This window comes from Octodon degus, unplaced genomic scaffold, assembly GCF_000260255.1.
Source record: "Octodon degus isolate 3935 unplaced genomic scaffold, OctDeg1.0 scaffold00091, whole genome shotgun sequence".
NCBI lineage: Eukaryota > Metazoa > Chordata > Mammalia > Rodentia > Octodontidae > Octodon > Octodon degus.
The window spans coordinates 7,692,827-7,707,742 of record NW_004524667.1 but is presented as its reverse complement, the minus strand read 5'-3'; the positions used below and the strand labels follow the sequence as shown (position 1 = coordinate 7,707,742).

Below are 14,916 nucleotides of genomic sequence, written 5' to 3'. Positions count from 1 at the left end.
CGTTCGCTGGGGAAAGCGCGCACGGCGCAAAGCTGTTCCCAAACAGAACAGAGGGAGCTGATGGCTCCGAGTTTGGGGCGAGCTAGAAACTCTCCAGTGCCACTTCCGACTGTAAGCCTTCCTGTCGCCGTCCACTGTGGCGGGCTTCTTCCTGGGGAAAGCGTCTGGGCTCAGTCGCTCGGCAGCCCGAGCCTGCAGCAGCGCCCGGGCGCCGTCCCCCGGAGCCGGGCTGTCCCCCGCGCGCGCGCTCCGCGGCCAGCGGCGCCCCAGCTCCGCTGAGCGCGCCGCGCAGCCCTCGCGGTCCCTGCCCGGCAGCAGAACTATGTCAGGAATGGAGGCTTGCTAAACCAGAAAACTCGAAGGAGCGCATTAAACTGGTGGACGCAGCAGATGTAAGCGCTGTAAGTACAAGATGACTGCTCGAAAAATTGTAGTGACTGACAACAGCTGTCCTATGGGCAAAGCCCGAGATAACAGGCGCGCTTTTATTATTGTTTTGGTTTGTTTTCAAAGAAAAACATTAGGGCATGTGGAAAAGTATGACATTTTGTACCTAGTACTTTATTAGCCCCGGGGTTCCATCATGAAAGTGTAATTTTTAACTCCCAAATTATCTGAACGATTAGAACCATTGAGAGATAATTACAAATCGTTAATGATTATTTCTGCTATGGCTTATATTGATAATTATAGAAGACCATATTCTTGAAGGGGAGTATTTCAAATCTCTGTGTACGTCTCAAATATTGTGATTAAAGTGTTCTATAAATATATATATATCTATAGTAACGCATAGATGGCTTTTCTGATGCACTTTAACGATACGAAAAATAATGAGGAAAGGTTTAACATTCGAAAGGGCGACAGATCACAATAAACTGATAACCCCTTTTAAGCAAATTCATCTATTTGCTTCAGTAAACAGATTTTCCAAAACGTTCTATGAACCAGGCTCATCTCCAAAAGGTGATACAATAAGCACTGAGCTAATTAATTTGTCACTTATTGACATTTTATATGAACTAAATGGAACTTGAAGTTAAAAATCTAGATTCTTCTCAAAATGTTTGTCATTCAAGATCAGTTTTTTGAATTGCTAATAACTCATGAGCTTATATTTTTTGAGAGGACTTTTTACATATTTAAGCATAGCATTTGAAAGAATTCATTAAATTCAGAAATGTCATCGAATTTAGACAAACTTTATGTTTCATTTCTTAAAATGACAAAAGCTACAAAAAACTGGTAATAAAGCACATAGCATAGTTTTACAGGTTTGGAATGATTTTGTAAAGTGTCTTTCAGAGTAGATTTTATTTTGTGTTTGTGTGAGTCTTTCTCCTCGCAGCGGTTTGAGGCCATACACACAATGAGTAGGCAGGCTTTTATAGGGTCAAAATTTGATATTTGGCTTTCTCAATTTCTGAGTTGTCCAAAGGCCCAAAGTTCTCTGTAAATGAGCAAGCAGCCACAGATTTCCAGTCTTTGAAAGTTCTCGATGGTGACAGACATAGAAACCTAATGGAGCCACTGTTCAGTTTTAGGGTGCGAAATGGAAGTCAATTGCTGTATGGGCTTCACAGACATGATAAATGATTTTCTCAAAAGAAAATGTCCATTTGAGTGTGAAAATTTATTTCATAAGACTACACTAGAAAGAAACATACTTTCAGTGAAAATACTTTTATTTAATCAGATACCAGAAGAATTTCCATATTTTGAATCAATGATAATTTTGAAAATTATTCTTAGGTAGAATCAATATGGTTTAAAAACATTTTTGATTTCTTAAGAATGCAATTTTGTCATTTTCTTTAAATGAGATGCTGCAAATGACTAATCCAGTAAAATAAGCAGTGATCAAATTAAAATATTTATGTTATGGAGTCTGATAAAGAAGGAAGTGTACTGTTAATATTTAAAAATCTACCCCTCCCTAGAAGTTCATTTCAATTTTATGGTTAAGTTTTTATTTTAAAAATTTAGGTTTTAATTACAATGCTGACACCAGAGTTGAAATATTGATTGAAGAGACATTTAGGGAAATTTTCTTTTCTTTTTTTTTTTTTCTGCTTAAAAAGTAGACATATAGCTAAGGCACATTTATTTCCTACAGAAGGTATCCTGATTAGAAAATTACCATTGTCTTTCAAATTTGGAAGTACTCAAGTTGATCTGTGGTTGGGCAAAACTAGCTTTCCTGCCAACTGTATTTATTTAGATAAGTCCAGTACTTTCACTTTGAAAATTTCTTTTCATTTAAAAAAGTTTTAAATTATAGTCATTTTATAAAAATTGCTTTTAGCAAGCAAAAAAGCCTATGGAAACCCATAATTTAGACAAGTACCTACATTTTATTTTCTCTGTGCTGCTGAGATTTAGAACCCCTTTCCATTTACAGTTTACTTTTCACAGAACATTATTAACTTTTGGCTTCATACATGATCTTCTGTCAGATGCTTTTGATTTGTAATTTAGCAAAGTATAATAAACAGTGCAAAAGTCATGATTTCGCTCTGCATCCTGAGCTCTGTGGTAGGGAAAATGTGATAAAATGTGTACCTTAAGTCTTGTTTGATGATCTCTGAAAGCAAGTTTGCCTTCTGGAAATAATTTCTGGGGTTGAAGAGCATGGTATTAACAGATTTAATGTGGCTATTCAATGGATTGGTGAAGTACTATGTGAGGTTTAACAAAATGAGAGAGACAAATTGAACATCAACAAAAGTTACATCTGTGAAGAATTATAAATTTAATTAGAAAAAAGGCAAACTTAAAAGTTCTCATTAACTAATCAGAAGTCAAAGTTACTAGTTTAGGGTTCTTGCATTTAAATTCTCAGGAATCCTGCTATCTTGTTTCTTCGTATTTTCACAGCTCTGCCAATATGCTACTATGTGTATTCTGTACAAAGAGTGCTTAAGAAGCACTAAGGTGCTTCACTGGAGTATAAGATTATCACATGTATAATGGGAAATATTTCTGCATTCATGGAGGTACTTAAATTAAAAGTATCAGATTGGGAAGTGAGAAACATTAAATTTATGAATGTAAAGCAGAAAATGTGAATTTACTGAATGTCTGGAAGATACGGATTTTTTTTTTCTCTTTTTGAACAAAAATATTCCTGATTAATTATTTTTGGAACAGATTATAATTTTGGGGTTTTAAAGTACAGAAATTGTCAAACATGAGAGAAAATTAACACCAATCAGAAATAGGTGATCTTTTTAGATAAGTCACTATGAGTATGTTTCTCTACTGCACTGTAATCTTGTACTACACATACAAAACTAAAAGCATGTGAAGTGTAGCATTTTGTAAACTGTAACTAATTTTGCTCACATCTGTGTCTAATTGTTGTCTGCATTCGCATTCTTGAGAGTAGATTTATTTTTCCTGGACCACGATGTGGATTCAGCTGACCAGCCTAAGTGAGGATTAGTTGTTTTAAAGTTATTTTGATTAAAGAGTCATTTTTAAATACAGTAACACACAACACATGGTTTAAATAATCCTTGAGTCACAAAAGAATATATCTGAAGTATACTTAATGAAATGAAGATCATGAAATGGGCTTTCAAAAATTGTAGTGTATGAAAGTACGGTAGAGACTGAGTTGTGCTAGCATAGAAGAAATATGTTGTTGTGAAAATACATTTTTTCAATGAGGAAATGTATTAGGCTAATTCTTGTTTTGAAGTTGATTTTTTACATTAGCAGCCATAGATTTTTAAATTTAGACATGACAGGTTAAGCCCCAAGTGTAAATATAACCAAACTTTCAAACTGTACAGTGAAGCTAGGATTATACTTTGTAGCTAACATTAAAATGGAAATGAATTTTAACATCTAACAGAAAGTGTCCTTTACACACTCTCATAATTAAGCCAGGAGAGTTCTTAAAACTAAGTTCTCACCTATAATTTATTCCAGGTGTATAAAGGGGAGGGTTATCCTTGAGGCATATTGCTCCAGTTTCTAAAAGAAACTTGTGTGAGAACATTTTATCTTGCGTGAGAACATTAATTTTAACAAAAATTGCAGAACTCTCTTATCACAGCATAGCACATAGACAGATATTAATGTTTAACTTCTACTTAGGTATCTTTTAAAAATTGTTTTTTATCACCCTGAACATATTATAGACACATGCCAAGACATTTAGATCTTAATGATGCTTTATTCTTGCTAGAAAGGTAGTGTTTCTTAATTTCATAAATCATAATTTAAAAATAACAGGACTCAACAGAAGATGCCTGGTTGGATAACTTTAATGTCATCTGAGATGCTTCAGTTCTCATCTTTGTTCTGTAGCCCTAATTGATGTCAGTTCAGGTTGAGCGAAAATGCACATCAAAGATTCCGAATTCGGAGCCGTTTTAAACATTATGCAGAATGCTCCTTGCCGCCTGCCTGCCGATGTGTTAGCCTGAACTTGCAAGCCAGCAGGCTTCCCCACCTGAGCTTTATCACCTGCTGATGGTTAGCACTGCTTCTGGAAAGGCCAGTGACCACTAAAGAGTGCCCTAAGCTTAGTGAAGTCCCCAAATCTAGATGCATTTAAAAACAAAGAGATGAACATGCTGGCTAACTGAGATATTGAACAGATTATACAACTACACATTCTTTTTTTTTCAATCTAAAAATGGGAAATACACCCAAGTAAATACACACACAATCTTTCTGTGTTGCCAAGCATAGGCACTCATTGAATTTTAATTGGCATGGATAAATAAGCACTTCACTCAGTGAGGTGACTTTGGGTATGAAAATTCGTCTTTGCCATTTATTCTTAGACCAGCAGTTGCCTGAAAGTTGCCCAGGAGCTGTTTTAGTGATTGTTAAGTGACAAAGTAAACGTGGGAGAAAATCATGATAAAGATAAGAAATCCTCAGGAGTCAAAGGGGTGGGCGGGAGCTCTATTTTAGCTGGTGATAACAGATGAAAGATCGCAGAGGATGGGGTGGGGGGTAGCTGTGGCCTGAACGACTGCTGTTAAACACACTCATTTTGTTAATAGCTATTTTTTCCAAGCACCTTTTCCAAGCTGCCTGGGCAAGACTGCTTTGCATGTTGATTGGGGGAGGGGTAATCCCGTTTGCAGCTGTCATAGGCCAGTGATGAATCACTATCCCGTCATTTGGCTGCCTTCCCCCCTGACCAGGGAGGAGGAGGATAGACCTGCAGGAGGAAACAACAGTTGAGACCTCAACTTAAAGACAATATGCCTTTCACTGCTGCACTATCCTCCTCTTTCTCTTTTGGTTAAAAGAGAGCATTGTCGGTCTCAGCCATGTGCTCTGTATAATTAAGGGCTGACACTGAAGCACAGTAACAACAGCTTTTAATTTTTTTACCCCTGACCACAGGTGCAAACACCTCAAACCAGTTCAGATGTTGCTGTTTCCTCAAGTTGCAGGTAAGGAAATTATTGATATTCAACATTTTTGTAGATTACCTTTCTGTGAGCCAGATCTATTTTTGTCTAGTGGGCCTTAATTATTGCTATTAATAGCAACAGCCTGGTTGAAGATTGCTTAACATTGTGTGTGTGTGTGTGTGTGTGTGTGTGTGTGTGTGTGTGTGCTTCTAAAAATGTTTAAGTATTTAGGAAAGAAATAGGAACCTCAGTTGGATAATGATTGTGGGATAAACTTTCTGGTGTTAAGAAAACTGTGACTGGATAAGAATTAAGAGAGAAAAATGGGTTTGAAAACATCTCTAGACACAGTTAAGAAGTAAAATGGTTCATATTAAGTTCTTTTAAAAACTGATATCCAGAATCAATTTAAGTAGAGCCTCCAAACTTAAAATGACTGTACATTTTAGTGACCTAGTGAAGGTGAATAGCAAATGTTAGTTTCATCTGTGTACCATGAAACTCCTCCCTTATTATCGTTTTAGAAACACAGAAAGTTGAACATAAAGCAGACGGGCCTTCCATTGAAAAACCTGACTGTCAGAATACAGATGGTGTCTAGATATGTTTTGAGTGACTTTCAAGAGCCTTCACTTCATTAATAAGAGATTTAAATATAAGTGTCTGGTTCTACAATTGTGAACATGAACAAGTGGCTTTTTAAATTTTTACAGAATAAGTAATTCCTGACCCAAGAACTTTCAGGGGTTGGGGTGCTGAACTGTTTCTGTCTGGTAAAAATGCAGAATGATAGCACTGAGGCAGAATTGTCCTTCTTGCCCCAAGTGACAGCTGAGGTATTCCAAGTGCTAATGCTCACAGGGACTCACTGTATGTTGGCCTTATCCCTTTTCAACTGGACACGCTGTATGTAATCCACAAAGCAAACAAGTGAGCCGACATCATAATGTTTTAATGCTGCATTTGTTTCAAGGGAAACAGAGGAACAATTAAGTAGTTTGCCAGAGTAAACACATGCATCAGGACTATCTCATTCCCTGTCACTAGACTATAGGTTTCAAGTGTTTTATTTGGTTTGGAGACCCATTAAATTATAGTTGGGTGGTAAGTTATAATGGAGCATGTAGTACTAACTTATTAGACAAAAGAGATTCCACAGAAAAGTGATTTATTTCTACTGTACTTGTTTATACATTTGCCTTTTCTTTTAGAAAAAAATAACAACTTTGGACTCTTTAATATCAAAAGAAAAGCATGACAAAATTTTCTTTCTCTGAAAATTTAAATAGATGTCATTGTTTAACATTAGTTCTTCTGTCTAAACTCTAGGAAAGTAAAAAAAAAAAAATCAGGTTTAAAAAACTCCATGTAAATGTTTGGTTGCATGATTAGGGCAATGGAACCTCTTAGTAGTATATGTACTGCAAAGATGCCTGAAAGCAAAGTGCAAGATGAACTCTTTTGAATCTAAGAAAATAGATACAATGGGATTTTGTGTGAATGTGTTTCAAAGAACGTGTCAAGTCATTATCGCATTAAATAGTGGTGTCATGAATTTGCTACATCTGTCAGACGGAAGGCTTCTTGTCTTTAGGTCTATGGAAATGCAGGATCTAACCAGCCCGAACAGCCATCTGAGTGGTAGCAGTGAATCCCCCAGTGGTCCCAAACTCGATAGCTCTCATCTAAATAGTAATTCCATGACTCCCAATGGCACCGAAGGTGAGCGTCTCCATCTTCATTATTTGCTTTGAACCTTGTTTCTTCACTTTGGTATTAGGTGGCCATGATTTCAGTTGCTAAATCTATTAAACTCTTATTTCTCCTTCAGGTACTTTAACTTACAATTAGTCTTCATTAGTAGGAGCTGCACATCACTAGGTTATTGTAACCTTGATAACTGGTTTAGTTTTATATTGATTACATGTGTGGAGATGTTATATATGCATACATCTGTTCCTATGTTTACACCTAAGTTCTGGCCTTTGAGTGTATTTTATCTCTATGTCAGTCATGTGCATTGCATGGTATCAATTTGCATTATATTGTTGTGTGAGCAATGAAATTTTGGAATTAGTTCCTTTTTTACTTTATATATTATTATTAAATATAACTAAATATGTTTAAATGTAAACATTGGGTTGATTTGTTGTTAATGATCAGTAAAATAAGTTGTGTGTCTAGCATTCTTGTGGCTTTGGCTATTAAAATATAGGTATGTGAAAGAGAAACAGTTAGTTTATAATATAGGCAATCTTGTTTGAAAAGTATTTTTAAAACTTACTTCCTAAGAGATTAAGTAGAATACTTTAAACAACATAATTACAATTATGTCTGTTTAATTGACACATGAATATTTTGCTTGATATATATCTTAAGTCTAAACATAGAGTTATATGTATGCTGTCTGCTATGTGCAGTAATTAGATGTTGTTGCATATTTTTTATAACCTCAACATTTGGAAGGATATATTACTGTTGCAAGTATTTATTTGTACCTTAGACCGTTGAGAAATTACTTCTTCAGAGATATTTTTGCTGATATTTTTACTAAGCCTCAGGATCCTGATGGACTCTGAAAGTAGGTTTCGCTAGCTAAATGAATTATCTATTTAGAATTCTATCTACAGAAGTCATCCGTTCCTATCACCATGGTGATCTTTTATCACATAGTTTTTTAAAAAATAAATAAATACAAATAAATGCCATCAAATTAATGTCCATTTGGTGCAATGTTCTAATACTTAGCAGTGAAACCTTTTGAAACTGGGTAATACTATAATATTTGTGATAATAGATAAAATATCCAATCAACTATTTCTGATTTACTATATTAATATCCACAATGATTATTTTTATCTATCATTGTTCCATATTTTTCTTTAAAAGTAAATACTTTCACCTTCAGTGCTAACAAAAATGGCTGTCATCAAAAGTAGAAACCTGCTGACCTGGCCCCCCAAAAAAATTAATCTTTGAATAACGTGCCTTTTCTCTTGAAACTTCTTCGCATTTCAGTACTCAATCAAAGAGAAATTTAAATTATGAGAAATCCATTGAAGCCTATAACTAGCTTTTATAGAAAAAACAAAAATAAGAGCCAAGAATCTTCTTTCCTCTTCCCTTGGGATAGGCTTCAGGTGAAAGTGTGTCTATAACAGAAGGTAAAGGGACAGTCACACAGCCCATGGTGGGCACTCCAGTGTGAGTAGTCGGGGAAGCCACAGAGGGGCCCTACCAGCAAATCTTTCATAGGCATGTCCATTACTGTCAAACCAGATAACACAATCAAAGATGTTGAATTAATTTACTTCATAGAATATGTCAATGTGTAGTGGGAAGGGCGAACATGAAATACTGATAGTTAAGTTTTTAAATATGAGAAATGAAACTGAGATAGGGTGTTTTCATCTTTTCAACATTTTGCTAGAAAGTCATCTCCTACAAAATGATCAGCCAGGGTTGAAACAGACTCTATACTGACCTCTTAGCTGGCTTTGTCTGAATGAGGTGTGATTTGTTTTATAAGCACATGTACAGTAATAATATGCTTCTCAATATTTACATTTTATAGGTTGGTTGCATATTCATATTCAGTAATATAACATTCTATAAGATTTTTGCATAACTAAATGAAGCTTAGAACAATAAAATATTTGAGACCTTTCAGGAAGGGAAATTACTAGAAATGACTTTTTGTCCTAAAATAAACTTACATTTTTTGTCCTAGAAATGAATTTTCAAGAGCTAATTTGAGAGAAATACGTAGTTTATTCATCTCATTCTATTTTTAGGCATTGTTCAGTGGTGTACTTTCCAAAGGTTGTGGTGTGTCTGAAGGCGAAGTTAGAAAATACCAGTATAAATTATCCAAAGCATGAAAGAAATTTCTCTCTGTTTACCTGAATGTTTCATTTGATTTTTAACCTCTAGAAATCTGGATACAAACTTTTCTTCATGGTCCATGCTATGTGCCTATTTGGAGCCCAACAATAGCCGAAAGTTCTAGATCACTATTAAGTTGTGAATCAATTCATCATGCTGCTTATCTCTTCTATCATGTACTATTTCATTCCTCTCAGCGACCACTAGAGGAGTTAAGCTTAAAATTAATGATTTCATTAGCGTCTGGCAAGCTTCCCTAGTATATAATCATTATAGATTTTCCTATTCTTTCTTTGAGATCTTATTTAATTTGAAACCGCCAGTGTTTATTGATGAATTAGGAGACTGACAAAAAATTCACTAAAATTTAAAACTCTTTAAAATAGCAATCACCTCTCTAACTGTATAACAAATACTTCCAGATGTACACACACACACACACACACACACACACACACACACACCCTCACATGCTGATTTGTATTTAAGTGACTTCTCTACAGCCAAATTTAAAAGTTTCAGCTCGATTGAAATTAATTAGGTCAACAGAACTTCCACTTGTTAGCTTTGCATGCATTTATATAGACTGTCTTCTCTCAGAACCATTTTTTTTAACTTCCTGCCACCACCTGCCCCTATTAAGAGGCTAAGAAAACAAAAAAATCTCCTGTAAAAAAAACCATAACTTCATCTAAAGAATAAACAAGAAGGGAATGGAGTGGCGAGGCAGTGAATATTAAGTTTCTTGTTAAGTCTGCTGCCAAATTATCCTAAGACCTATTTGTAGGTTCTAACTCACAGGCTAGTACCTATTTTCATGGTTCGTGTAAAGGATAAAGACAAGAGGCTGAGCTATCGCCTCAAATAATGTGTTTTTAAAATTTTCTTAGATTAAATGTTCAATTGTAGATCCTGTTTGAATGTTTCCTATTTCAAAACTTTGAGCTGTTTATTTTTATATTTCAACATCTCTTTGAATCATTATTCTTGCAGTTAACTATTGATGTTACCAAATTTGTAAATCTTTGAATTACATGACACATACATGTAAAATTAGTAAAATAGTAGTATAAATAAATGTTTGTTATGTATTAAGAAAATTATTGTTGGAAACAATAAATTTCTCAATGAGCTAAAGAATATTTTAGTTACTATTGAACAATTAAAATGGAACCTAGAAGACACCAACACATGGCTGCAAAAACACTCATGGTTGCCTTTCTTTTAACTGGCCCTCTGTCTTTGGACAGTTGATTTCCTAGAGCAGGATACAATAGAAATTTCTTACCAGAGACATTATTAAAAAGCATAACTTTTAAGGAATAGGCATTTGGGTAGTAAGGCTTCTAATAGATGAATATTAAAGCTCAGACTGTGAGAGAGAAGAATCAAGCCTCTCTTCGGTGAAGGCTTTGTGTTGATATTTATGTTATGGGCAGAAGGGGTTGGGAACCATTCAGGACTCAGGGCTGTAGCAGTAAAAGGGTTTTTATTTACGTACCAATTAGGGCCTTGTTTGCAAAGTAGGGATTCTTTCCATCTTTGTTTTCTCTGGTTGTCTTTAGTCCATGGTAGCCTGAGATTGCTCCGTTCCAATATATTGCTAGTTTCAGTGTTTATTTTTGGTTGTCTGGGGTTAGCGAGAGAGGAAGAGCCAGAAAAAAGAGGTGTGAGTCAAACTAAGAGCTCCAAGTGTGAGCTTTCTCGGTTGTAAATTCAGATTCAGATGCAGAAAGCAGTATAAAATGGGCTTAAAACAGATAAATGTGAGGTAAAACCAGATGCAGTTGGAATTTTCTCTCCAAATGCAGTTTCAGGAATTCTGATGGCAATTCAAATAGCAATTTTGAATGGGTGTGTCAGATTTCCAACATGATAACAGATTACAATCTTGAATTAGGTGGCTAAATTTTCTGCATTTATAGTTTATTTAATTGTTTTGCATATTTTAGAATAATAAGTTAATTCAATTTTGCCTATTTACATTATTAGAATCTATTCAAAGTTGTTTTGTTATTTCTTCAAGCTTATAAAACTGACAAATTGTCTGAATTTGGATTTTTTCTCAATATAATTTTAATTGAGTGAAATATGGTTGTAGCCAATGAGCATATCTTTAAAAGATCTTATGTATAAGAAATATCTGAACTGAAGTGAAAGTGTATAAAATTATGCTTTGAGGCTGCAATTTAGAGATATATGGTCAAATATACTACTGTCAATAGAAACATGCTAATCTAATTTTATTATTTACATTTTGCATATAATTTAGTTTCTGGAAGATTATGGGACATTATGGGCAAAGAAGTTTCTAAATGACATTTTCAGCCTAAGCCACAAAATTGGTTTCTTATACATTATCCTCAAGCAAAAGCCATCAAAAAATAAACAAAATAATTTGTTAGAATTTACAATTTATTTGCTACATTGTGTCTCTGGGAATAATTTTCACATTCCTTCTACTAGTACTAAAAATGGCCAAAGTTTTTTAATAGCTGAATAGTCATTACACTGATCATGCTCTGTTTTGTTTCATTAATCTTCAGAAAATTTCTCCAGACTCCCAATAGAAGGGCTGACGGTTTAGGTCTGAATCCAAGTTCCATGATTTGCTAGCTGTGGAAACTTGGGAAAAGAGCATCTGTGTGTCTTAGTTTCATCATCTATAAAATGTAGATGATAACAGAATTTATATTAAGCTCAGTCTGAGCATATCATATAAAACTTACAGCATAATTGGAACTTACTAAAGGCTTTGTATCCATTAACTATATGTAAATATACATATAGGTAATGACTATGTGTAAATCACAGTCACTTCCACGGTATGATTCCTGTTTTACAGTAATCAAACCTTAGAAAGTTAAATGACAAGTTTAAAGGCCCATGACTTGTAATGGATACCACTGATACCAGCACTAATGTTCAAATAAAGTTTTCAGTCAAGAGAGTGGGCTTTTAAATCACTCTGGTACTCCATGGAGTGCATATGTAATTCTTATCATTAGCAAATGCCTTTCCTAATGCCTTCACCTAAACATCCCTGGCTTCACGGCCACATTGGTGCCTTCAGGGTGAGCATGCTATTCCCTACCAAATAGCAGAGCTATGCAACAACCCTTGGCTAGAAGCTATGAGGACAAAAGGACTCTGTTAAAAAGATAGCTCTCTAGAGTAGTTATGCTGTGGTCTTTTGGTGTGTGTGTGTGTGAGTGTGTGTGTGTGTGTGTGTGTGTGTGTGTGTGTGTGATTTCTTCTTGTGGTCATGCATGCACTGGATATTGCATCAATAGGTTAAATTTTGAGAGATTGTCTCTAACTAATTTTCAAAGATTTTGACCTAATTATAATTCCATCAACCGTCTGCTTGTGTTAAGCCTCTCTGAGATCAAACAGAGATGGGAAGTCATCTCTGCTTTTCATTATAATAGCCATTATTATATGCACATTTGGATGGCAGCAGTATTACTGTGAAATTCAAAAAGCAGTTGCAGTTTTGCTACTGCTCAGAGTAAATATTTTCTAGTTCAGGAAATGTTTTTAAGTTAATGGTAAATTTGGTCATATTTATTTTGACTTTGAGAACCATATTGTATCAACCAAACATCATTCTGTTGGCATTTGTTTGGGGTTCCATAAGAATTAAGTTACCAACATTGAGAGCTGAGAAGGTGTTCAGAATTTCTAGAAACAGAAAGGAGTTCTGTGAGGCTAGAGCAGAAAGCAGAACAAGGAAAATAAATGGGTGGCGTGTGCAAGTCATGCGGGTGACGGATGTGCTCCAGCCTCGCATCTGTAGCAAACTGGGTCTTCTCCAGCAGTACCAGGCATTACAGTGCTCACTGCTTGTACCTAGGCTTGGAGTCTCTAGACATCTGGATTTCTTGATAAACTAATAATAAGTGGAGACAGCTCTCAGTTTCTTCCAGTTGCAGATAGGTCAGAGTATTTGAGCTCAACCCTGACGAGGACAAAACTTCAGCATTCTCAGAATTGTATCTCCCGAGAATGTCCTATCTTCTGGGAGAAATCTCTGGTTCGCTCCAGAGACACATGTGAATTTTGGGTTTCTTCATACTCTTTGATGACTCAGTCATTAAGTAATTCCTGTTGTCTTATGCTGTCCAAGGATGTCTTGGATTCAGCAACAGAGAGATAAGTGGAGGCTGGTGAGGGAAAGAGGAAGGGATGTCAGTTTGTTTACTTGAATGGTTGGCATTAAAAGCCAAAAGCAGTTAATTCCCTTCTCCGTGACTCCATTCATTACCAGAGAAAAATATTATATATATTGCAAATTTTGTACTTTTCTATTTTTCCTTTTATAGGAAAACCTGTCTGCTTTTTAAAACCATCTTCAATGATTGCCCATTGCCTTTACTAATCTGAAAAGCCAAAGAAGAATTTATGTTAGGTTTTAGGACACAGCATTTTTATAAGTGAAGCCTTATTATGATTATGTTCATGATAACTTGATGGTTTTGAAGATATTTTGTTTTATTTCATGCTTCCAATATCCAATTACAGCAAAATACATAGATGAACTCTACTAAACACATTGCAAGGAGATATATTTACTGCCCATAATACCAACTGAATACTTTTTTTCTTCTGTAAAATGAAAGAAAACCTAAAATACTTGCCTATTTGATCATTGCTAAATAGTAAGTGGAATTTTAGTTGAGAATACTTTTTACAAAATAAAGTTATGACCTAAATCAAGTGAATTTGTACCATTTGTTGAATATCTCATTAATCCCTTTATGTCCTTTGCATTATCCTCAAGACAGTCTTTCAGATGACATTTATCCAGCTACTTTTAAAGAAGTTCAGTGACTAGCTCATATTTACATAGACATTACCTGTTCTGGAGAAGAGATTCAAAGGGCCATCAGACTCACTTCAAATCTATGTTCCTTCTGCCCAACACGTGGACTCTACAATAGCACCACTTACATTACTAGAAAAATTTTTGATTCTTGCTAACATACTTTTTCTACAATGGGAAGTTCTTATGTTACCTTGTCTAGGATTATGAGCAAGATGAAAGATTATGACATCTAGTTATATGTCTGTTTTTGCCTGATAGTCTCTAAGCTCCTTGAAGGAAGGAAAGAATTATTCAGAAATGTATCCTCAATATCCAGGGAAAATTTTGGCAATAAGTATTTGTTGACAGAATGTCCTATGTTACTAAGCAAATATTGTAAGTTAGTGCTTATAAGATACTGACATCATTAATTTTACTTATAATGTATTAATAGAATCAAAACTACCTCAGCTTGTTTTTTAAATTGTTGAAATTGGTCATTTCATGTCCCAATTCATAGAGTAACTTATCCTTTCTATCCAGAGAATACCGACGTCAACTGTGGAGCTGATTTTGAATTTGATCTATAGTAATTGATGTGCTTTTGACCCATAGTAATTTATTGTTTCATAAATGGAAACTTCAACTGTTGTATTTAGTGTTTTAGCAATGGTAAAGTACATTTCAATAGTTTAAGACATAACTGACTGACCTAAAGATAAGGCTGTTGGTCTACTTAATTTTAGTATCTTTGCAAGATGATAAAGGAATGACAGATAATTGGAGGTACAAATTTTGAAGGTGGAAAAAATTGGAATGATGCATACTCACTGAAGTAGA

At 35.0% G+C, this 14,916-nt stretch overlaps 1 protein-coding gene across 4 annotated transcripts in view; it reads left to right on the top strand.

Annotated features, from left to right (window-relative positions):
- Positions 1 to 331: 331 nt before the first annotated feature.
- Eya1 (EYA transcriptional coactivator and phosphatase 1) overlaps positions 332 to 14,916 on the top strand; it is a 163,423-nt gene continuing 148,838 nt past the window's right edge. For 3 of the 4 annotated variants that reach the window (XM_023722403.1, XM_023722401.1, XM_023722402.1), the window contains exons 1-2: positions 5,181 to 5,423; positions 6,979 to 7,106. In XM_023722403.1, the coding sequence (XP_023578171.1) occupies positions 6,983 to 7,106 (124 nt within the window). In that variant the 5' untranslated portion in view covers positions 5,181 to 5,423; positions 6,979 to 6,982. Of the gene's footprint in view, positions 402 to 5,180; positions 5,424 to 6,978; positions 7,107 to 14,916 lie in introns of those variants that run through there. The other variant, XM_023722405.1, reaches the window with a different exon arrangement.